The sequence below is a fragment of the Pungitius pungitius genome, chromosome 5, assembly GCF_949316345.1.
Source record: "Pungitius pungitius chromosome 5, fPunPun2.1, whole genome shotgun sequence".
Lineage (NCBI taxonomy): Eukaryota > Metazoa > Chordata > Actinopteri > Perciformes > Gasterosteidae > Pungitius > Pungitius pungitius.
In genome coordinates this window covers 4545571-4570430 of record NC_084904.1, presented here as the reverse complement: position 1 = coordinate 4570430, position 24860 = coordinate 4545571, and the positions used below count along the sequence as shown (strand labels likewise).

Here is a 24860-nt window from a genome sequence, read left to right as displayed (position 1 = left end):
CTTACCGTTATTGAGTGCTGGCCCATAATTACAAGTGAGTCCTTTTCCTTTTACAATCTATATTATAGTCTATTATAAAAGGACACAGCTAAATCAAATTAAAAATAAAATGAAGGGCAATTGTTAGTCAAGAGTTCCCGGATAATCAAGGAGATTAAAAAGATAAAATTAGGACCTCTAGTTTCCGATCAGCATAAAGAAAGCAAACTGAAATTGTTCCTTGGTCAGAGTTAGTCTACATTTACTATCCAAAGAGCCGTTTTTGCCTATTTTACACCAAATAAAATTAATCCAAAATTGCAAAAGATTTCCCAGCCTATTCAAATCGATTTCAACACAATTCTTGACATTTCATTGGTATTTTAGTATCAATATTTTACTCTTAAAAAGAGAAAAAAGAAACACAGTGGCATGTTTAGCTCTACATTGAGGTCACGTAGTCCTAGAATTAGCAGCCCTTCAGTCTTCTTCACAAAAAAATAAATGAAATCACGAGGTCTGCAAATCATGATCAGCCACCTGGACGGAAAGGAGCTGCCACGTTATAGGATGCTACTTTTGCATCCGCTTTCGCTTCAGAGCATTCTTTCAAATGGACACTCCGCCAAGAGACCCGCCCTCCTCCAACTCTGATTGGTTTGTCTCAGATTCACGGCCAATCACACAAACGATGGCAGCGAGTATTACTCAATCAGGGGCAGAACAGGACGAATCTTCACAGGATTCAGGTGGGATTAGTTGCAACACGCGACAAACCCCGTCCTGTATTGATTCCATATTTTAAGGGTTAGGGTGGCAACCCTAGCTGGGCCGTATACCGCATTCAAATTTCCATACGGTAGGTTTTTTTTCCGGTGCATTGCCGTGACGACTGTTGTCGCTGTTCAGCAGGCAGCAGAATATATTGTTCACTTGTCTTATGTGTATTGATTATTAGTTATAACGTTTTAACAACAATTAATAACTCACGACACAACAGTTTGTGACACATAGTCAATTTGTTAGACAAAAAAACCCGATTTAAAATAGGTCAACGTGGGTCAACCTTCCCAAACCTCTATTTGATGCGACTCCCTGTAATGCAAACTAAGAGTTCCACGCCATTAGGATTCATGTCGCTCTCAGGAGATTACTAAGCTGCATGTGGGTGGGTTTTTCTCAACTTCAAACCCCCTGAAGTAAACGCTGTCCTATATTGTGAAGAAACTCTCAGCACTTCCTCCCACGGTTCCCTGGAAATCCTCCCTGTCTCCCCAGCTCCGGGAGACACTCAGCGGGGCGCCTTCGGGGAGAGAGAGAGAGAGAGAGAGAGCGAACTCATCCTCGGGGTGCTGGTTGTGGAGCGCTTCCCTCCCACCATATGTCACTCATCCCAACCGCCTCTCCTGGCGACACGTCCCCAATCACGATGGCCGCCTCCAACCGGCGCGTGTGAGAGAAAAATCGGCGCCCACCTGACTGTCGAGGGGAGACTCTTTATCCGCTCCGAGAGAGTCGAAGTGTTTATGCTGTTAGGACTCACGCCTTCTTCTTTATGTGATTTTAATTGAGGCAGTTAAGCCTCCCTCGGAGGAAGCTGGCTATTAAGTGCTTGGAGTTGCACACAAACATGCGCCCTCATAGGATCCCCGCGTTCAATAGTCACCGATGAGGTGAAAAATGAACGGGGAGGGGAGAAGAACAAAGTCATTGACCTTCGTTTCCAGCATCCGTGGCGTATGAATGTTATCATGGGCAGGCAGCGGGTGGACACAGCTCGCGCTTTCATAGGCCGCAGCGGGCGTGTTTGTGTGCGAGCGGGCAGTAGTCATCGTTGTGTACATATTGCCGTGCGGCGTGTTTTTGGTTTGTGTTGAGGGCTCATGTGCGTCGTGCGTGTAGCTCAGCCATCTGCGGGTGTGCGTAGTGCATTATTTGCGAAGCCATTATTGATATTGCATGAAGGCATATGTACATAATGAGCCCGCGTTAGTGTGTGTGTGTGTGCCTGCGTTTACGGCGTCTTTGCACATTTTAGAACATGTTGTGTTAATTCGGAGTAGAAACAGATTCTTGCCTTTGTGGTGTGTGTGGGGTTGTGCGTTGTTGTTGGGCTGGGTGGGACACCTTAGTGACACCTCACCTCGCGCTGTATATCTCAGGCTCAAACATAATGGCCTCCAAAGCCGGGTTTGATGTTATCTTTGCCCCGGGGTTGCTTTGTGAGCCAGTTAATGGGGTTGTTAACCGAATGTGCCCCGGACAATACACCTCACACACACACACACACGTACACACACCATCTAACCAACCCTATGGTCTCCTGCGGGGGAAGGAGAGGTTATAACTATTTTATCTTTTTCCCCAGAAATATTTTTACTTTGCCTCCCTGCATGTTTGCTGCCAGCCCAAGAACTACACTGTAAGGGATTGAATTTCTCATTTATTTCTTGTCGGGAGAGAAAGCAACCTTTTTTCCCTCTCCTGACGAGTCAGCGCATTCGGCCGCAATACCTGTGCTGTCACAGGAGAACCGACGCATGCGCTACTGTTTTTATTTGCAATTTGAACCCCTGGGACTGAGCTCGGCGATACTTACCCAAGAAAGAGAGAATGCCCGAATGACTCCAGGAGCCTCTCACTGCTGTGGGATTACATTTAAATAAAAAAAAATAAAAAAGTCTGTCTGATAGTTGACGGTGTGGATATCGACCTCGGTTGAGAGTTTGGGCCGCGTGACATAAAAACGAGGGTCCCCATGAAGTCAAACCAGGGATGCTATGTGGTGTGCGTCTTAACCATTTGGCTCCCTCAGCACTAATGGTGTTTATTCATCCATCTATTTGCTGCCTCCGGTCACTACGGAAACCGTGTTAACAACAGGCTAAGAAAGGTACATTTCCAGCTCTTTTGGGGCAGCTCCCATGCCGCGTAGGACGTGTTATCAGAATGTTCTAGGTCTGTTTGCTGGACATGACTTTAAAATCCTCCACACTGATGTGTATTCCCGGAGGCCCTCTCGACCCGAAGGGAGCGATGACCTTGTTTTTATTTCAAAGTCGAACCGCCAACCCGCAATGTGCTTAACTCTGTTGCAAAGTACTCCCGCCTCTCGCAGCAGGAACACATCACATGCAAAATATAGGACCGCGAGGCAGCTGACCGGTCTCCTGTCCACACCTGGGCTGCTGCTCCACATTCTGCCTGTGAGTATCCCAGTCAGAGTTGCTGATGGTAGAACCTCGGCGGAGCAAAACACATTTAAACGTCCTGCGGAGAATGCAAACTGTCAGGTGTGATCTAGCTCAAAATCTGCTTAAAAAAAAAAAAAAAAAAAAAGGTGTGAAGGAATTCACGTTAGAACCCAACGTTTCGGGGATGCCACCTGGAGCAGAAGCAGAAAGGGGCTGATTGTGGGAACCCGGGTCAGCGCTGACTTTGCATCGGGATTGGTGGGTCGGATCGGTGCACCAATCTGCTTTTAACTCCATACCCGGACACAGAATTACCAAACAAGTTGTTCTTGGTTCATGAGCCTCGAGTTCTAGTTGTAGTTGCGGCTGTTACTCACTTACGTGTGCTGCATCGTGTCACCTCCGTTCTCGCCGTCTCATAACACCACAAGATGTGTCAGTTGTAAGCGGCTTGTTTGGGGATTGTCGGGCTTGATTTCACATTTTGTAGGCCTGAAATTGGGAATCATTTCAAAGAGGCACAGCTGTGGGTTGAGACTGTCTCTGGTTACAGTGGGCGCGGGGGCCTAATGGACTTGTGAGATAAAAGTTCTCTTTTCTGGAGGGAACGAGAAATGATGCGCTATTAAATATCCTTCCACAAAAGGATCGGTGAAATAGACTCTAATGGCTCCACGCACATGCATATATGTGTGTCCACTGCATGTCGGTGTGGCCACGCTCTCGTGTGCGAGCCAGTTTTGCTGCAATGCAATATGGATGTGGGTGTGGGTGGCGGGTGCCACCATTTCACACGTGAGTGAAATAGTGGCTATTTTGGGGATGCATTTTGAACAAAAGCATCAGTGCTTTAAGTGCACTGGTTTGCAAACAGCAGGGGGAATTTTTTTGAATAATACCTGCCGGATCCCTCCGTCAGCGTATAGTTCCGGGTGTGGAAGCCAGCCCCCACTGAGCTGGAGCGAACGTAATGGGACCGTGATGGAGGATGGTGCTAATGTGCAAAGGCTGTTCTCAGATCTGAGGTGTAGTGTCCTCGGTTCTACTTGAAGAATGCTGCTGTGGCTCTTACGCCATGTGTAGGTGGCACACAAGTGCAGGCAGGCAAAGGTAAAAGGAGGATCAAAGGAAGATGAAACTGCATTTTATATTCAGACTTAAGATAGACCTTTTAGTATCAAGCTATTTTGTGCTGATGATGCACAACATATCTGCACCACTTTACTCTATTAATTTGAAGTTGTGGATAATCAGCCCTTAATGTGTTGGGTCTGATTGTCTGAGTGCTTTTCTTGCGCTATTGGATTTCATTGCACTGTCACTGTGTTTGCTGAATATGATGTTATGCATTAAACATATGTACATAATATGTGTATTTATATGATTTGAGCCAGCAATTACCAATCTACAATTGTTTGACTACAGAATGGAGCTCAGCTGCAGATTGCAGTTGCTTACCTTTTTTTTTGGTTTGAATGCACTAAATTCAAATTCCACTACCGGACTGGAATAAGAATCATCGTTGAACTGAATGCATAATATCTTCCTCTTTTTTTATAGATCAGTCGCACTAAAAACGTAACGTAAACTGCGGAAACGTGTTGCGCTTTGGATGAATAAAGCAGTCACAGTGCAGCAGACCATTACAACCAGCCGAGATAAGAGCACCCGTCCTCACGAGGAACTGCTCAGGTCCTGAAAGGCATCAAAAGATGACAAAGACATGGTGTTAAAAAAACCCACTGAACATCAAGATGGATTTTTTTTTTCATGCTTAGTGGAGGGCACCTCAAAAAGCAGCACCTGTTTGTTTTTGAAGCAGCCAGAAAAGTTGATTGAGTAGAAAAGAGGCTCTGATCTATTGTCGGTATCTGTCAAACCCACTAACTCAACCACCACCATCGCCATCATCATTTACTTGCTGTTGACTGGAGGTTTGCAGCCATTTTTCAGCCTGCTACAGATTTTTCAACAGATGGAACAACAGTTAAAGATGCTATCAAACATTTGCCCTTAACCCTTCAATTGCTTAGCAACCGCGTTCATTTACATACGTAGGCTAATATGGATAACATGCTACCAGAGTGATGGTATCACAGCTGAGGGGTCTCACACATGGTACTGCTGAGGCGCTCCAACCTGGTCAGTATTCAGAATTCACCCTTCGCTAGGTTGCGTCCCGGGAACACAAAACTGACCAATAGCGCACCAATCGTGCCAGGTTTTCTCCATGTTCAGGCTGTTTTGTGGACTTGGAGCTAGTCATGGAAAAAACATTGTGCCTGGTGCTCCTTCAACAGAGTGCTGCAAGGGCTGCGTATTCGTGTGGGCCTAAAGATGGCATCACAATTGTTCTTTTGATTGAAAGCCAGGGGAATCTCCCTCTTTGACTTTGGATTATTGGAGATAATCGTTATGGGTGAAGACCACTTGAAATGTTTTGAAAATATAATTGCCCGATGTAAAGAGCTAATATGAGCCAAAATGTGTTTTGTGTGGATTACCAGGTTATCTTTGTTCTTCAGCTTTTCTATTTCAAACACAGATTGCAACAACTATTGCTGGTAAGACAAGAAGGGGGCGGGCCTTAGCAAATCAATTGTTACATGGCATTTTCAAAAATAATGTGTATTTGATTTAACCAACTATACCACAATGCAAAGCTTGTACCATTCAACGTAATGTCAGTATATGACTATCTTGTGATGGATATCATGGATCTATTGGATATGCCTTAAAGGGCTTACCTTTAAAGCAAGACATGTACTTCTTTTATAATTTACATTTAATCAAGTCTAAAAGACCATCAAAAAACATTGTTCTCTGTAAGATGGGAGAGGCTGGGAGTTGATTCAAATGTTGCATTCGCCTATTACCATGTCCTCACAGCAAGTAAGTCTTAAAAGTACAGTCGAGAGATTTCAAAGAGCGCGACGTACGAGCTGCTTGATGAAAAGGGCCCGGGCCGATTTCTTAGAGCCCCAAAGGTCTGCTCAGCGTTGTGAAGGAACGCTTGCAGGGATCTGAGGAGGAGCTTGGTCCTGATGTTTTGTCCCGCATCCGACTTCCTTAAGCCAACCGCAGTAAGTGAGTAGCGGCAGTGAAGGCTCGCCCCCCCCGACCCCCGAGTGCTATCGCTTGTCTAATAGTTTGAATTGTGTGTTGATCTGCCCCAAACTGCACATTCTTAGGTTAGTAATTAATCTCATTAATTAATGTATTATTAATTTATTACTGCCTTTTGCCGCAGGAATCAAGGGGAAATCTTGTTGTTTGTGTTGCCCACGAGCTGTTGGATCTCATGAATTGAAACCCCTTTTAAGAGTTAAACACAAACTATACAATGCATGTATGAGTGTGACCACAACCATCATCTTGATGGCCCTTTGTTTGCTTTTTGGCTTTTTACCTTTTTAACCTGTTTCCCCCTGCTGAATCACTTTGACATCCCGAACATATCCTTGCATTCGCATTGCGGAGCCATCTGTATGCTTCTCTTTTAAAAAATGGCATTTAAATTGTTCCCATAATTAGGCATTATTCATTGAAGGACTTCAGTTGGTGAAGGTGAGGGCTCCCTGGCAGCTCTGACAGCTTCATAGATCAGCAGGCAAATCACATTATACGGTGCATTATTTGAAAACAACATACATTTTTACATATTCCATCCCAATATTATAATATGTTTGATCATTAAAATTATTCAGAAATCTGACTTGTTTGAATCACTCTTCCAATTTCCAATTTGAACATGAAATAGATGTTGCTGTGCTGTGTGCGTTGGTGTATCACGTGATGTACTACAGGAATATGTCGCTTCCATCACGGTTTGGTAGCAGAGGCTAACGCTACAGTGGAGAGAAGTGTGGAGGCGGACAATCGGCTACGGATTCTAATTTATTTAACAAATGTGAGTGACAGAAATACCCCCGCTCGGTTTTCTCTTCGTTGAGTGATGGCTCAATTTATCCAGCTGTCATGCCCCTCATTAAATCTATTCTAAAGCAAACTCTTAATTAAGTGGATGGTCTGTTTTTAAAGCTACTGCATGACTAAATTCAGCAATCATAAAAACGATAGAAAACAGTTTTTGGAGTTTTTCCTGTGTCTTAATGTTTAAGAATTAACCTGTAACTATCACAATTGGCAGCAGATTGTGTGGAGATGGTGTGTTTAGCGAACGCTTAATATTGTGAAATTAGGTAAGAGAAAAACAGTTTTTGAATATTTCATGCCGACAGTCTGAAGTGAATAGTTTATCTCTTCCAGTTGTGGAACAATAACCTAAATATCTTAGTAAAGTAAAAGTAGCAATACTTACAGAATATTTAGAACTGAAAATATTACAATATCAGATTCAGATAAATCATGGAAACACGCCAATATGTTTAGATGACAAAGTAGAGTCGATCTTCCGTTCTACAAAAATGCAGAATGACGACATTTCTGAGTTGCCTAATTTATCCTGAAAATAAGAATATATGGCAAGCAGAATATACATGAGCAGAAAATGGGGGGGAATCATGTGACATTAATCAGATATTTCAATGACCTTTTTAAAATGAGGGCAGGGACTTTCAATTCTGGGTGATTCTAATATTGAGCTCTCACTTTCCCGCCGACTCAGAGCCAATGGACCAGTATTTTGGATTTACCAGTACATTGGGTAGATATTGCCACTTCTGAAAAGTCTAATATTGATCTATGGGGCAGGACCGCATTCCGGTTTGACTTTTACTGGCTGGTTAACAGAAGAGAACCAAGAAGAATATGTGCTAAGAGGGAAATATGACACAGGACTAAAGTTCCCATAGTCAAAGTCAAACCCATTAAATTGAAACTTATGAGCAGAAATGGCCATAATGAAACATTTTCATGAATATCTTGTTAACCCACATCCAAGTTAATAAGCTGGTCCATGGCTCCGTCCTCTCCACTGAAATCAGAACAGACAAAACGCCTTTAATATACCTGGCCCTCTCTCTCCGAGCCGTTCAGTCGATGTGGAAGGCTTCATCGAATGAATCCGGAAGCTGCAAAGAGCGAGGAGGGTAAAGCGATCAAGTGGTTGACTCTAATGAGACGCTATTCTGCACATAAACAGATGATGTCATGGTGGCAGTGCTCGACGCCGGCGTGGAGTCCAGGGATCGTCGCCGTTGAGAAAGCTCACCTCTCTCTGTCTCTCGCTCAGTCTGTCTTCCTTCTTATCTTCTAATCCTCCTGAAACATAGGCTCACACTTTATAGGACATGGTTGAAAGTCATTAGTCATTTCTTTCTCCGCTGTCGGTCCTCCCACACATGCACTTGCCAGCTCTCTGCCGCTGCTCAAGAAAAGATGAATTATTATCTCGGCCTCTACAGGGGGCTGCGAAGCCATGACCATGGAATTTGCTGCTTTGTTTATTCCTCTTCTTTAAGCGCCCTTTTTCTCCTCCAAGCATGTCAATCACGATTTAAACCACCCCGGTCGCCAAAGACGCCGCATGCGACATATTTAGACTGAGCGGCCTAATTTGTTTTAGCCCTCTCACTCCTGGTCAACCGTGTTTGGTTTGACAGAAAAGCAAGAAGGCCAATATTCCGTTGTTGCCATTCACGCGGTGCACGCAGTGGAGAGACCGCCCGCCTCGATATGCTCTCCATTCCTTAATTTCGCTGCGAACGCCAGCATGGGTCCACCGCCGTGGCCTCGCTGCCAGTCACTCGGGTTTAATTGGTATTCGTCTCAAAGCCGCCACGCGAGATGTGTACGCGCAGTATGAGGCTGTTTGACTTGAGCAGGAGCATGTCAGATTAAAGTGTTATTTATCAGAGGGAGCGTATTCACAAAAAGGCCACAAGAGCTCGGGGTGGAGGGTGTTGGCTCGTCGCAAGCGCCTTGCCTTTAATCCAGCTGTGGCCTGCAGGCTGCAAAAAGTCTGTGAGGGGCGCTGAGAAAACGCATGTGACAGGCCCTAAGGACACTATACCCATCTGCTGCAAGACGACAGGGTGACGACGAGTTGCAACCAAGTTGTTGCCTAAGAGGATTTTCAAATGAAGGATAATCTTTTTCTTCTTTCATGCATCCAGTAGAATTCCGTCAGTGTTGCACAAAGTGCTGTGTTCGCAGGCCTTTTCGTGTTAAAATAATGTGGGGCATTGTCCTTTTGTGGCTTGCACGGGCAAGGCTTCATCTCCTTGTTTGAAGTGGTTAAGTGTCATTCCAATTATTGATGCTAATTCTGCCACAGCTGATTTAGCTCTCTTGTAGGCTGCGTTGAGCACTCACAACAAACAGTAGAGGCCCCAGGGGGACTGTGTTTCTGCCAAAATTCCTCAGTGATGCTCTCAGAGCTCAGCCGAGTGGAGGGAAGCACTGATGAAAGATGTGTGTCAGCCTTTATGAGAATTATGCATAACTAATCTTAATAATGCCCATCGACTACTGACGCAAGCTTGTAGACCCATTGTGGTACGGGTTATGGATTCGGGAAAAGGAGCCTTATTTAGCATGCGGGACTTCAATGCGTGTGCCTAGGAAAAGGTCTAGAGGCAGCCTACAAATGACCCAACCCAACCTGACGGTTGCGACCAGGTCAGAAATCCCACCCAAACCCGAGGCCATGCCGTGCTAGAGTCATGGTTCCTTAGTGATAGTCACTACTGGACAGATTGAGATTCGTCTTAATAATTATCAAGTGGTGGCGGCTCCGAATATGTGCCAGAACCAGCAGGCCAATGGAAAGTCAACTAAGAGACCCTTTTGTATGTTAGATACTGAGGTTCCCGGGTAAATACGATCGTGATCAGTGCACCAAGGGTCAGGGCAGAAAGGTGGCTCCAATAAAGAACATGAGAACGGTGACTAAACCTCAACACACTAACTGCCATTTCACGGAGCTCTGTGCGGTCACATTGGACGTTTTGATGTCCTCTTCGGGATACCTTTGATCATCACCTGGCTCTAGCACCAAAACCAGGTAACATTTAAATGATTCCAACATTGATCACAACGTGCTCGCTTTTGAGAGACTTTTTAAAAAGAAAAGAGCACAAGCAACACAACACAGGAAATGGCATTCATAAATCAATCACATTCAAAAGGCGAAACTCTTCCTTCATTCATTAAACCAACCCAAACCCGACCGGAGCTTTGCGTAACAGACCGGCCCACAACCCGAACGCTTCTAACTCACCTCCTCTCCTCTTGTTGTTCCAGGGCTGAAGGTGCGTGAGGTGATGATAAATGTGTCCCGTCAGCAGGTGGAGGATTTCCACGGCCCGGAGGACTACTGGTGCCTCTGTGTGGCTTGGAGCCACCTGGGCACCTCCAAGAGCCGCAAGGCCACGGCCCGCATCGCCTGTGAGTACGGGAGCCACGAGTCCAATAATCATCCAGTCCAATACCAATGCAAGGGCACTAATAGACTGGTTGGCGTCAGGATCCGCCTCCCAGAGCACCGTGGTTCAATGTATGTGAACAATAGACTGTCTACGATAAGAACATTGAACAATTGTAAACTGACTGCGGAGTCCCAACAAAACCTCTATTTACCTTTAATGGAAGTTTACGTATTTATTTGTGCATGTTTATGGTTTGGCTGATGAAAATGATGTTCATCGCAGGCTGTCGTCTCCTGATCTATTCCAGTGTGTTAACATTAACTTTTGGGACTGACCTTTTAACATCGAACCACGATCTTTGGAATGAAAACGACTCGCTCCACCTCTGAGCCGCGGCCATCCCAACAGGTTTAGCGGTTTCAAACACCAAATGGCATCACATTTCATATCTTTTGTATGTACCTCTGCTCTATGCTCTGTGCTTTGCGACGAAGAAATTAGCATTCCAAAAGGTTAAGTGAGTGTGATGTAAATTACCTTGAATCCTTTGCTTTACTTGCTTTACTTTTTCTTTAGTGACCACCAGAGCAGAATAATGAACATAGAAGATTAAAAAAAAAACTAAAGCATGTATGATATAAAGCCTTGAAGGCTGTCAGTCCCTGGTATTGGACTTAATTCCATTTTCCCCTGGAGGTCCCGGTAGTATGACGCTGAATGACAGGTCCACCAAACTGATCCACAGTGTGTGTCCACGTGTCTCTAGCCGAGCTACGTCAACACAGCGATGAACATGAATCCATTGGTGAAAGATCCAATGCTGTCCAATCAGGTTTAGATGTAATCAGCTATTCGCAGCGCAGTGTTTGCTCAAATCCAATAGCGTGTTGTAGGTTATCTTAAAGCCCTCTTCTGTGTTCCCGCGACGCCTCAACCGTTTCCACTTTATTTCATGTGTGGCCCTGAAGAGAGTATTTATTTGTAAGATTCAGACTTCATTCACCACGATGTGATGTAAAAATCTTTATCTGCTGGGATTTGCATGTCATTGTGTGTCTAAAGTACCCGCCGGCTGAGCTGAGGCACCTTTCAAGATCTTTTACAGTCAGGCAACCTCTGGTGATAGGATCCAACACGTCACTACTGTATGCACACGGATGCCCAGGATGATCGTTGCAGTCCTAGTGCACTTTCTCCATCTGGTGCATCCTTCAAACCACCTTTTCAAAAGATTACGTAACGCAAGGCCATGGGATCCTGTGTCCTGCACCGCCTGGAGGGTTTTGAAGGTCGCGGCGCGCGGAGCAGAGGGCAGAGCGGCGCGCTAGCTGCCGGTTGAGGATGGAGGCTCGGCTGATGGTGACACTCAACACCTGACAGCTGCCTCTTATCTCCCCTCACAGACCTGAGGAAAAACTTTGAGCAGGACCCCCAGGGGAAGGAGGTGCCAATCAACGGGATGATCGTCCTGCACTGTCGCCCTCCGGAGGGAGTGCCCGTGGCGGAGGTAAGGCTGCTGCCTCCTCCCCTCGTAGGGAACAGAAACGTATACTCCTGCTGAGTAGCTCTGCTCTCTGACTTTCAAGAGGTACCGACAATACACTTAGAAGGGAAAGTTTAAGTCAAATTAAGATCATTCAGAGCATACATTTTAATGCAAATCTTCTGTAAAAAAAAAAAGAGACACCGAAAGGTCCAGTTCTTTAATTTGGTTTATTGCGTCGTTAACCTCCCGAGTGTTGTGGTGCTTTGAGAAACATTCGGTTTAATTTGGGCCAGGCCACAGAGTGAATGGTCCGATTGCAGCTTTTTTTTATTTGGGTGATGTTACTCACCCTTTTTTTTCTACTGGATTCAGAAGTTTCATTTATCAGCAGCTACCACTGTGTTGGTGAAGACATCAAAGTCATGAAAGGGAATCGCATCACTTTGTCTGTTGGTTGCCACGCGGACATTCAGATCTGTGGGTGTGTATTGCATCATTGCATCAAAGTTTTATCAAACATGAAACACACCAGGTGCTCTGTACTACTGTGGAATATTTGGGCCTCATTAGAGAATACCCAGCAGCTTGTCCTTTTTTGACTTGGGTTTAAAAGAAGACCGGATAGAGAGAGAGGATACAATTAGTATTTCTTTATGACAGAAGGATGTGAAAGTCGTGTATGTTGAGGCATTCGTTTCTCTCCAAGCTCCATTGTACCCTCGGTTTGACCCTCCTAGTACTACGCAAATATACAGATTACATATACACAAGACAAATAAAATAACAGAGCAGATCATATTCAATTCAATTTAAGAATTAAAGTACAGGTATAAAGAAGTTAGAGTATATACAGTGTATGTGAGAATATATGGTTTTGTTTTAATCCCAGTTAATATCTATTATTATTAGCATTTAACAGTGTTCATTATAAACATGGAGAGTTGTGATGGCTCCTGGTTAATTAAGGGCCTGATGGCAACTTGAACAGAGGTTCCAAGTGAGATGCAGAGCAGATGTTTCTCACAGTGAGATACTGACTACTGGGGGAAAACAGTAGCATTTAAATGTCCTGGTGCCTAATGTCAACAAGAGCCCGTTCCTCTACCAAAATTTCGGGAACCTCTCCTTCTATATTTGGTCCGGCGATAATCGGCCCGAGCAGTGGATGTGTAACCGATGTGTGCAGGGATCAGATTCAAGTGGAGGTCAACCCTCCGGTCCTGCGCTCCATCAATGATTCAACGCGGAAATGGAGGAGTGATGTCATTCCAGCTCCATTCCAGAGTCCACGGTAGGGGGTAAAAATAGTGGAATGCGAGCGGTACACACCGAATCACAACCTCTCATCTAGTCCTTTGTCAACACAAATGAGCCCAGCCGCAGGAGACGGGAGTGAATAATGCAGAGAGCAGATCGTCAGCCCGGTCGATATCGGGGCACCTCGTCCATGAAATATTGATTTGGCTTCCGCGAGTGTGGCAGTGTGAGGTTTCAGAGTGCAGCTGCAGGACGGACGCGAGCGGAGCGCAGCGCCGGGGGCCCCGGCTCGGCGGGCCCCCGGCGCTGCGGTCGGAGTGCAGCGTAAACACTGTGATCTGTTTTGAGACGCCGCTCGCCGGCGAGGATGTCCGGGCGAGCTAATGAGGCTCCAATCAGTCACAGCGGCATCCTGTTGTGTCACCGGCTTGCAGCACTTTATCAGCGTCTGACGGGTTTCACTTGCACAAGAAGAAGTGCCGCGGCTTCATATGGGTATTTTGACCACGTGGTGATTTACAGCCCATTGTTTCCATCCAATTACTCGTGCCGTTACACTGTAAGTTAAGAGAAACATCTCATGTTGTTCCAGCGCTTATTTCCCCCCTTACTTAGTTGAAGTTGTTTTTATATTTTGCAATCTGGATCCAGTTTCCCTATTTTTCTGCTTCTCAGTGACTAAAGGGAACAGCCAGCAGCTACTAAATGAGTTCTAATGGAATGGCGCTGCCCAGTAATCCTGTACCTTCCAAATGTTTTTTTCTAATTAGTTAAAGAATACATGTTTAATAGTCAGCTTCAAAAACAGTCTGATATGGTATTTTGACTCAAATGAACTCAAATTGTTAAAAAATGTTCACATATCCTCTTATTCCTGGTGGGAAAGTCAGTAATTTATGAAGATGTTAACATTTCTCAGAAGTTGAATTGTTTGGACCATGAGCTGGACCATAATTGGCTTCCAGAATAAGTCTTATATGAAAAAGTCAGGGTCCATATGAATATTGTAAGAGGCTTTGCTTTCTGTGATCTTTCCTTCTGGCAAAGAAAGAGATCTTCTTAGTTTGAAGACTTCTCTTGCATACCAACCAAAAAAAAATACCTCTTTGTGGTTCCACAGCAAATACTTTACTGAAAACTGTATCCTTGGATGATATTGACGGCTTTTCTAACTTTGACGGCCGAAGCCTCATATAAGCCTTAAACGAACACGAGATGACTGGTTCAAAAGAGTTTTGGGAAGAACATGAAACGTACCAATGAAAAAGACCATATTAAAAAGCTTTATTTTGATGGTAAAACATTTCAAAAGCTTACATGTAGGTCTGGAGTTTTATTATGATCAAGCTATAGCTTTTCTTTTAGAAATCCCTTTCCTGTTCTTCTTCTTCTTCTTCAGGTGGCCATAAAATAGCCGTAGGAAAAGATTCCTCTTTTCGTTTGACTTTTTGCTTTTATTTTGAAAAATGTCCTTCTTGACACATTCCCCAAGAGCCACACCGGCAAGACCGGTCTGCAAAATTGTCCGACATGAAACCCGGGCGTTGAGCATGAAAAGTCATTCTGCCGAAACAAGACACATCACAGTATTTCATCGAGAAACATCGATTACATTGAGTGTCCAAAACAACCCCATTCTCCTCTCTCTGCGTGAACGACCTCTATCGAAAGGCCTTGTGCTCAAAATTTTCCAATGCCGATCAACAAACCGTACACTATTTGTACCACATCGCAATACCTTTCCACGACAATAGAGGTCACTGAAAGATCCAAACGAAACTTCAGGAGGAAGAAAAGCTGCCTTTCATTCGCATGCCGTGGGGGTGCTTTTCCTCACACCTTGTTAGCTGCCTCCCTGCAGCATGCAGTGAGTCACAGCCCCAGAACACTTTGGCAACAATATAATCAGTATTTTTTTTACGGGTTGAAGTGACAAAAGATGAGGACGGAGCTGCATTCAAAGACGTTCGAGGACCGATGAGGAGCGACGCGTCGAGTTTGCTTGAACTACTGACATCAAAAACACAGCTGAGCACCAGGGGCTGATGATCAACACAATGATTAACTCTTAATTATTTAAAACTCAACTACAATGTGTCTTAGAATTAACTGGCTGTGAGCCAGGGACGTGCAGGAAACCGGGGGCGTAGTTCAAGGAGCGAAGCCGGCGTAGGGAGGAGGACGGGATGGATGCATCAAGAGGACGTCGTGAGAGAACGTGGGTTTTTGTGCTTTTGTGCAAAAACGTTGATTTATTTAAATCCAAACCACATTACTTTCCTATAACTAGCAGCAGTAGTAGTAGTTTTGTTGCAATACTTTCACACAAAGCTTTCACACATCGCTTGTGTTGCTTTACACTCGTATACATCCTGTCCAAGCAGTATTTGCACGTTGTGTATGATGTGAAAGGGGTCGATCCCACTGATAAGTATCAGCAAGACTGTAGGACATGTTTCTGCTCATTGCAGGAATGGCGTCTTGCAAAATAAACTGCTGTGTTTACAGGAAACCAACAGTTTCTGTTTGGTACATGCACACACACAATTAACACCAGTTTGCCATAATACATTCATTCAGGGATAATATACCCACCGGCCGCTTTATTAAGAACACCCGAGGTGCGGTTCAATGCGGCAGAGTCGCTCAAGCCAATTGAGCTCAGTAATTGTTCACATTGACAGGTATGTAAAACTTCAAAAATAGGTCTATTGCGTTGTGTTGGAAAACATGAAGGTGCATTGAGAGGTGTTTGGCAGTGTCTAACACCATCAGAAACTAGGACCTCAGTTCTAAAATCTAATTAACACCTTTATTGTAGGCATCATAAAAACGCATCCACTAGCAGATTTGTATTGCACTGCGTTAGATTGCAAAGGAAGGTGGATAAAGGAATGCACTAAACAGTTTATTAAAAAAAAGTTGCTTTTCCTTTCTTAGATTTGGTCCATCATTAGAATCAATAGTTATTGTCTTAGAGACTTTGTCAAAATGTCATCTCCAGGCAAAGTGAATCAGGCCTCAACTTTAGTGCCATTCAACAGTTTATCAACAATGGCATACTTACGCGTGTTTGTTCTCACGGTTTTGTGAACCATGGCGGGGAACAAAATTGCAATATGCAAACTTCAATAGGGTTGCAACAAAAATACCTCCATGCACTGTATCCAAAGCAAGACTGTAATGTGCCCAAGGTTAATAGAACTTAGAACCGGCTTATTTGTCATTTTGTCTCGGTGCCCCCGATCCAAAACCAATCCCCCACTTTTGCTTCTGAGACATCAAGGGCTGTGGATCCAGAGCATATCTTTAAACGCGGCGATAAAGGACTCTATAAGAACCCGGTTTAATGAGTTTCTTTGGAGAGGTTGCTCCGAGAGAAAGTGTGAAATGAACAGACTAACTGGAAGCCAATTTCAACTTCCCTGAATGGAAGCCTTTTTAATCCAAGATGAATCCCCTTGATCTACAGTAGCTCAGGTAGACAGCTCGGGCCCCGGCACAAAGGGGGATCAACTAAATGCTCCTGCACTGTGATACAAGCTGTTTTCCGCTGAGCATCGCAGAGACGCCGCCATGCTTTTCCAATACGAGCTAGCATTTACCCCCCCCAGCGGCTCCGCCTCCATGCTCTCCGGTCCCTACTCACCGAGAGCCTCGTGGAGAGCACGTGATGAGCTTCATCATTGAGCCAAGCAGTTACACCCCCCACCCCCCCCCACCCCACCCCAGTCCAAATCTGTGAAATGTGAAAGGGGGGGGCGAACGCTAACGCTGCGCCACGTGACTCGGAGCCGAGGGGAAGTGGCGTTTGGGAAGGCCGCTCCACTTTGCGTACCCTTCTGTATCTGTTTCCGATTCACCTCTGAAGCGGGGTCGGGGGGGGCGCATATCCGTTGCCCCCCCCCGGCTGCTTCCAGGCAGACATGCCAACCCTCTCGATTTTTCCGGGAGACTCCCGAATTTCAAAGCCCCTCCCGAAAATCTCCCGGACCGACCTTTCTCCCGATTTCCACCCGGACAATTATTGTTCAGACCGAACAATAATAAAGGTTACACCTTGAAGCCAAGCGCGGCAATTAGAACGGAAAAAGACGAGACCGGCGCCTGAAAAAATAGATTGTGCAAGCCCGGCCGCCGACCGCTAGCACCCCCCACGCCCCCCCGGTCCTTTTGAATATCTCCCTGATTCTGAGGTCTCAAGGTTGGCAAGTATGCTTCCAGGCCTGTAGTCGGCGCTGACGATTTCAAAGGGAGTGAGTGTGTGTGTGAGTGAGTGCTCAATGGCCGCGCCTCTCTTGACGTGTGCGGTGGTATTGCGTCACATACGCTGCTCCGTGGTTCCTACCGCGCCCCCCCCCCCTCTGGTACCCTCGGGGTAAGCCTGACGGAGACCTTTAATCCGTGTAATTGGGCTGACAATTAAAAAGTTCCGCCGGCTTTGCGGCAAGAAGCTGAGAACGGCCCCCCAAGGGGAGGCGATCATGCTAAATCGGGACACCTGAGCATGACTCGGCGGGCATAAGTCTGCTCACAGCGCAGGATGGCAGCGCGTCACCTTGACATTAAATGACCGCCGCACCCAGGGACGGGGGCCGCGAGGCACGGGGGCCGCGAGGCACGGCGGAGATGCGTCTGCGGGCGAGGTCTTGATCAGCGCTGTCCTCTCATAAGTCTTCATGATGGCTGCTGGGCCACCCGTTAGATTGCTCCTCTGTCCTCTAATTGCCCCCTTAGCCCCCACATTTCTTAGCATCTAGTCACCAGCAAATGTCATCGGACAGAGCTGTGTGAGTGTGTGTGTGTGTGTGCTTAAGGAGAGGAGAGGACCCAACCACTGGGCGGGGCTGGAGGAAGTGACCCTCAGGGACAGTCAGTGTAATGTTATCAAAGGGAGGACGCCCTGATGCGTGCCCCCCCCCCCCCCCCCGGGCCTTGAAACCTTTTCGTCAAGGGTGGCGCTGATGACCGCATCCTAATTGAAACAAACGTGCCAATTAGGTAATTCATTTCTCGCATCCACTGACACGCGGGCTAATTTGTATTTGTCCCTTTCATATTTTATTTTCTCCCTCCCTCCCTTCCTCCCTCCTCCCCTTCCCTCCGTCCCTCGTTTCTTCTGCTCGGCGAATCTTTTCATCTTAGCCGACGGGGCCGTCAGCGGCAGACAGGCAGACGACGTGCAGCGCGGACGCAAACACTGCAAGGGCCACCAGCTAATTGCCTCGTTGCACTCACGCATTTTCGACACTAGAAATGAAAATGCACAAAGAGTCGGGGTGGGTAAGTGTTGGGAGGCGGGGTGGGGGAGGGGAATTGACACATTTCTTTAATCATGAAAAATTTGACTCTGTCCTCCGTTTCTCTTGTTTCTTATCTTTCGACGCCTTTTCCGTTTGATGGAAAAAGAACCCGCGCAGAAGGCTCTCTTTTAATTGCGGAGAAGATTCTGGGAGCCTTTGGAGATGGGCTTAAAACTTTTTCTCCAAGGCCATCGGGAAAATAGAGGCTTCTACCGCAGAAACTGTACAATTCAAGCTCCTGCTAGTGGTGCAATTCAATCCAATAGGTGTGCGAAAAAGAAAAAAAAAACAGACTGTGAGAAGTGATTACTGTGTTATGATGTTCATTATCACTTTTATTTGTGTCAATATATACCTGCAATCCGTCATCCCTGGGGTCTGTGTGTCATTTCAATTTACCCAGTGTTTGCATGCCTACAGGCACTTCCTATTTGCATCCAGCCCGAGTGTTGTTTATTATAAAGGTTGCCTGAGCGCTTCCTTTCCATAAATCCATCAGCTCGGCTCATTCTGCCAAACTATGAATGTAATTTGCAAGCGCAGCGATGCAGCGTCCTTAGCCGAGTGGAGGCAGTAAAGCTTCGCTAAGTTTGTAATTTATAATGAGTTTTTCTCTCTGTCACTGGTAATTGGTTATAGTGCTTCCTTTGACTGTTTAAGAGACAGTGCCGCTTTCCTCCTTTTACCCTAAGTGCTTTCTGGGGGGGGGGGGGGGGTTGCATCGCACCTGCGCTGTGTTGACCAGGAAGATGAAGTTGAGGTGATTTAGCAGTAACACGTAGCGACTCCAATAAACAAAGTCAAGTCAAAGGTGAATGGGATTCTAGCGCAATCGCTTTGCTGCTCCATTTGTCTTTATCAGTTTGGCTGACCTTTCAATTGGATGTTGTGAAAACTCTGGACAAAAAGGCTGAAGCCCAACCAATAAACCGTGGGAAAGGGCTCGTTTCTTCTCCAGCGGCCCGTTGCCACTCCCAAGTCGTCAGATACATGACAAGGCACCAGGGGATTGTACAGATGTTAATCAGACCCTAGATCTATAACTACATTAAACATGTTAATATTCATTTATAGTCTTAGTATCTATTGGACAGTCTTAAATGCATAATTAGTCAATTATATGATTTGGGGGCGGAGCTACCTTATGATTGACAGATCGCTGCCATAGATGTGTATGGCTTCTCTCCCACTAAATATGGTCACTTACACCCACTTTTCATAGCTAACAGTCTTGGTGCTGAGGCGACGAGACCAGATCTAAATCAAGGTTGTTTCTATTTTAAGTAACTCATGTTAAGTTATGCAATGCTGCGAGGACATAACGTTGCATGAAGACATATTAAACTATCTAAAACAACTTATTTGAATCCAATCACAATCTTTTCCTCAATCTAAACGAGACGCTTCCCGTTTCCATTGTGGAGACACTGTGTGCATGTGACAAGGGGGAATTGACCCATGCAAAGCCGAGGCCTGAGGCGTGCCTGTTGTGGAGCGTTAGCTTAGCGTAGCGACACGGAACAAGCGGCCTCATTTAATGAATTGGGAGTGACTCTCGAAGATGTTCACGGCGCTGTACCAAGAATCTAAATTAAACTTGAAGTTAACTTCCCTTCTGTTGGAATTAAAAGGGGGAGGTGGGGCGTAAAATATTCACTGTGCTCTCCTGTATTTTAAGTCGTTCCAGGTTCTTTCCTTTTTCCTCATCGGCTCGTTGCAGGTCGTGTTCTTTAATATACATGGATGTTTTTCTTGTTTTACCTTTTACATTTTAAACCGAGCCTGGTGTGAGCTCCTCACTTCTCTTCTCTTGGCTGCGAGATTAGTTTTTCTCAACGTTTTTGAGTGAGATATCCTCAACTTTTCAGTGGAAAATGAGTCACTTCTGGGCAGCCAATCAAATCAAGCAGGTGGTAGATGTTACTACTTAACCACTCTTACTATTACGCTTAAGCAGGACAAGTGGTACAATGGCGAATACAGATTTGATCCTAGGCTGAACTTGGGGTGATCGTGGCCTATTTATTTACACGTCTTGTTTCCCCCCCCCCCCATAAGTCACGCTTGTGTCCTCCCGCCCTGCGCAGGTGGAATGGCTGAAAAACGAAGAGCTGCTGAGCTCTCTGACCGACGACAACATCGACACCCGCGCCGACCACAACCTCATCATCCACGAGGCTCGGCTGTCCGACTCGGGGAACTACACCTGTCTGGCCAGCAACATCGTGGCCAAGAGACGCAGCGCCACCGCCGCCGTCATCGTCTTCGGTAGGCCGCGCCTCCCGGGCTTACTGCGCGGCGGCGCCGGTCGCTCTTTTCTGTCTGGGTTCGCTGCACGAGTGATTGAGACACCCGTCTCCGATGTCCCCACCGAGGAGCGAGGTTTCCTCTCCATTTCCATGAATGCATTATTCAAACACTCAATTTACGGGGCCTCTCATTTGGGATCAATGTGTACTTTATGGAAGGAAATAAGCCACTTTGTCTTAATCCCATTTAAAAGGAGTGTCGCTTATTAAGTATTCATTCGCCAAATGCCTCCCGGCGATGTAGATTCACTAGTTCTGAAGGGGCTGCTAAGCGTTGAGCTCGTTGGCACGTTGGACGCAGGGGTCAGAGAGCGAGCTGCTTCAGTCGGCGCGCCGAGTGGTCGCCGCCAACCCGCCGACCGGCACGAGTCGATGTCGCCTTTTACTTGCTCTGGTGCAGTTCTACGTCTCTGCCTTGACCCAAGCGCGAGGATTGGACGGCCAGATGAGACAGAAGGAGCCGTGTGGTGCCAGTCAAACGTCAAATGGACACATTTTCTCATTCAACTCACTGAGACACTGCGTCCAAACTTTTGACTGAATGCGCTGAGCCGCCGTGTGTTGTCGCCTCCTCTCACTAACTGTAACTCCCATTGACCTCCCTCCTAGTGAACGGCGGCTGGTCCTTGTGGACGGAGTGGTCGCCCTGCAACGTGCCGTGTGGGCGGGGTGTCCAGAAGCGATCTCGAACTTGCACCAACCCGGCGCCTCTCAACGGCGGGGCCTTCTGCGAGGGCATGTCAGTACAGAAGATCAGCTGCAACGCACTCTGCCCAAGTCAGTTTCACTCTCGGAAATACAACACTCATGTAACAACTTACTGGAGAATCCCAAGTTGCCTCCAGTCTCGTTGTCCAACAGTTACCAACACAGCCAGCAGTCAGGCTTCCAAGCATGTAAACGTTCACATTTCACCAACATGATATTTGTGTACGATAGGCGAGTTATTATTAATGCTTGGAGCACAGTTTTCCCTTCCCACACATTTCACCATTTACCCACAGCTGATATGTGATCGGAATGAAGTAAAGGTCCTGCTTCTTCAGCTCGACAAACAACCAATTATGAGGATTGCAATTGGCAGTAACTGTATGTTTAACATAAACTGTTGCTCCCAGCAAAAAGCATCTGCTAATGCAAATTAGCTTTATATGAAAATAATGTAGCTTTCTTTAGCTTTAGCTCTCTATACTGATCACATTCATGTCATAAACATCTGTAAGCCTAAATCTTTATTCTGAGTAAGATTCTGCAAAGCAAACTCAGATATGTGCCACATATATAGTGACTGTGACTTATTAAGACATTGTTCTACTGTGTGCATTTAGTTTGGCCTTAAAAACATGCTGTTTTTCTCAGAGATATATATATGTACTTATGTAATATATATATGTATGTATATGTTTCGACTATGTATGATGCTGAAATGTAACATGCGTTTTCAGCTAGTGTGAACATATTTACTCTGTGAAGTCCATTGGTATGTGTTAAAAGCAATGTTGTTTTACTGACCTAATTAGCCTCTAGCAGGAGTATAAATACAGAGACTGGGCCTGGAAGGCGTCCGACTAGTAAGTGAATATAGTGTAACACAGTTTCTAGCTCAAGTGCACAACACTCGGCGTGTCTACATGCATCATCAACGCGTGTGAAGCAGACATCTGTTCGAGGGGTGTAACGCACAGAGGTGGCATGCCTCGTCTGGGCTCCAATGGAGACCTGGCCGTCCTCTGAGCATCGTTGCACACGCTGCACACACTTCCAAAGAGGGATCAGAAGGTGTCCAGGTTGTCCAACGAGCTTGCCTTGTGCCAAATGGTTCAGTGGGCGAGGCTTCAGGCCGCCAACGATGCAGATGGTTTAATGGCATTAGAACAGGATGCGCTGGATTTGGGACTGGTGGAATGCTGGCATTGAGGTATGAAAAGTTTCAAACTTAAGTTAAAAAGCCGATTTATTATTTGCTTTTGTTGTGGAGGCGCCTTCTGCTGGAGGCAGTAATGTGCTGAAACAAATACCTGGCCATGTGCCATCAAACGGCAGTGGAGGCTGGCAGCAATGAGCATGCTCCATAAAAGCTGCTCAATAGATTTCAGCAGGAAATGAGTGCGATCATGTAATCAGCCAAAGCACGGGGCAATGAAGCCATTTCAGCTTTATGCGTGCATGTTTAGAGGTTGATTAAACACAATATTAAAGTAACTGGAACATACATATACATATATTAGTTTAAGCATCAACTCTGTTGCAACGTTACATTGGGCTTCATCAATTTGGAACCTTCTCATATCTAATTCATCATCCAAACCATTTTGTGTCTATTTTTAATGCAATAATGTATTACCTTATGACACCATGTACACAACTAGTGTTTTTTTCACACTTTGTCCTAATTATCACATTATCAGATTTTATTATATGTAAGCGATCCCACTATGCACGATGAAAATATGCATAGTCGTTGCGTTGCGAGATGCCATATGGCAGCTAGCTGCTAACCTCGCTAACAGCGCAAGAAGTTGTGACAAAGCCAAAAGTACGGAGCCAACAGACAGGAGATGGAGACGGAAGGAGATGCGTTTCAGTCTCTCCCGAAAATGTTTTCTTTTGAGATATTAAAAGTCACAATTTCACATTTACCTTTTAACAATACTGAAAATAAGTGGCTTTGCAAATGCTTGATGTGAAAGGAAATGCATTGCACATTGTCACGCCTCAAGGATAGACACAAAGAGTATCCATAAGACGAGAAAAATCCATTCTCGGGCAACAATGTGCAGCCTTTTCTATCCAGAAGGCAGCCATTGAGTCAGTAATCCATGGCCAGCGTTGCATTCAAAGTCATCGTTCATCAAATAATCAATAAACCTAGAAAGTTGCTGAACAACAATGTACTCCAGTTAGGTTATTTAGCTGTATGTATTGTACACTAACACATTAAACAATGAGTTCTCATTTAAAAGGATCTGACAATGTACAGCATACAAAGAAAAAAACTCAATTGTAACTTTCATTCTTTTATGGGGTAAATTAGTGTCTTTGTGTTACATTTAGCTCACCTGACTTTCACACCCACACTAAATATCTGCACGCACACACATTATCCAGCTAACAGCGCCAGTGAAATGAATCTTTTCATGAAAGTGGCCCAGAAAATGACACCGTCAGCCATCTTGTGCGTCTGCGCAGGAATAAGTCTGATGAGATGATTGATCGATAAGAACAACTCAGCTTTTTGCTTTTCAAGGGGTTTGTAACGTCTGCCTTTTAAAATTCACTTTCTGGCTCGTGGTCTGACACTGACTGATGTACTGAGTATCAAAGCCTCTCAACGACCCGCCTCTCACTGCCAATTAAAGCTGCCAACTATAAGAGTGCTGCAGGGTGGGTCGCGTTTCTACCCGGAGTTCAATCCACTGCAAAAGCAGATCCCGTCCAATCTGAAGCTTTGCCCTGGGCCGGGTATTTTCCCCCCAAAGCCAGCCACGTGTTAATGCATGCAAATCCATTTTCCTTTTAAAAGAATCCTTGGATAGGTCCAAGCCGCAAAACCTTGTGGTTCTGTTAAGGAAGAAATGGTCATTTAGGTTGTTGGAGCCAGCCTCCCCCCCTCCCTGTAAACTGTGTGAGTCCCATCTACACTAATCAGACCTCAGTCAAGTGATCTCAGGACCCCAACTGTATCAGCCAAATGTACCATGTCACAAAATATATGCCCTCTCGCCTGTCAATTAATGCCCTTCTTCATTCTCACCGTGTAACAATCCGGCTCGTTGCGGTGTTGAAACCCGGGTTAACGTTGTGAATCACAAATACACACTACGTGGTCATTATTAGTCGATTAAAACGACTTGGTCAGGTTTTGGGAACATTTTAGACTTAGAAGTCACCTTCATTTGGCATCATGCACCAGTGAGCAGATTTTATAGGATCGGACAAAGCCCCGCCTCCAATGCTGTATCCATTTCTCATTAAACAGCCAATGATGTTTCTTCTCCAGA

At 45.6% G+C, this 24860-nt stretch overlaps 1 protein-coding gene across 2 annotated transcripts in view; it reads left to right on the top strand.

Annotated features, from left to right (window-relative positions):
• unc5db (unc-5 netrin receptor Db) overlaps nucleotides 1-24860 on the top strand; it is a 145924-nt gene that overhangs the window by 77599 nt on the left and 43465 nt on the right. For both annotated transcript variants that reach the window (XM_037481875.2, XM_037481874.2), the window contains exons 3-6: nucleotides 10380-10523; nucleotides 11908-12011; nucleotides 20638-20818; nucleotides 21469-21636. In XM_037481875.2, coding sequence (XP_037337772.1) covers nucleotides 10380-10523; nucleotides 11908-12011; nucleotides 20638-20818; nucleotides 21469-21636 — 597 coding nt within the window. The remainder of the gene's footprint in view (nucleotides 1-10379; nucleotides 10524-11907; nucleotides 12012-20637; nucleotides 20819-21468; nucleotides 21637-24860) is intronic.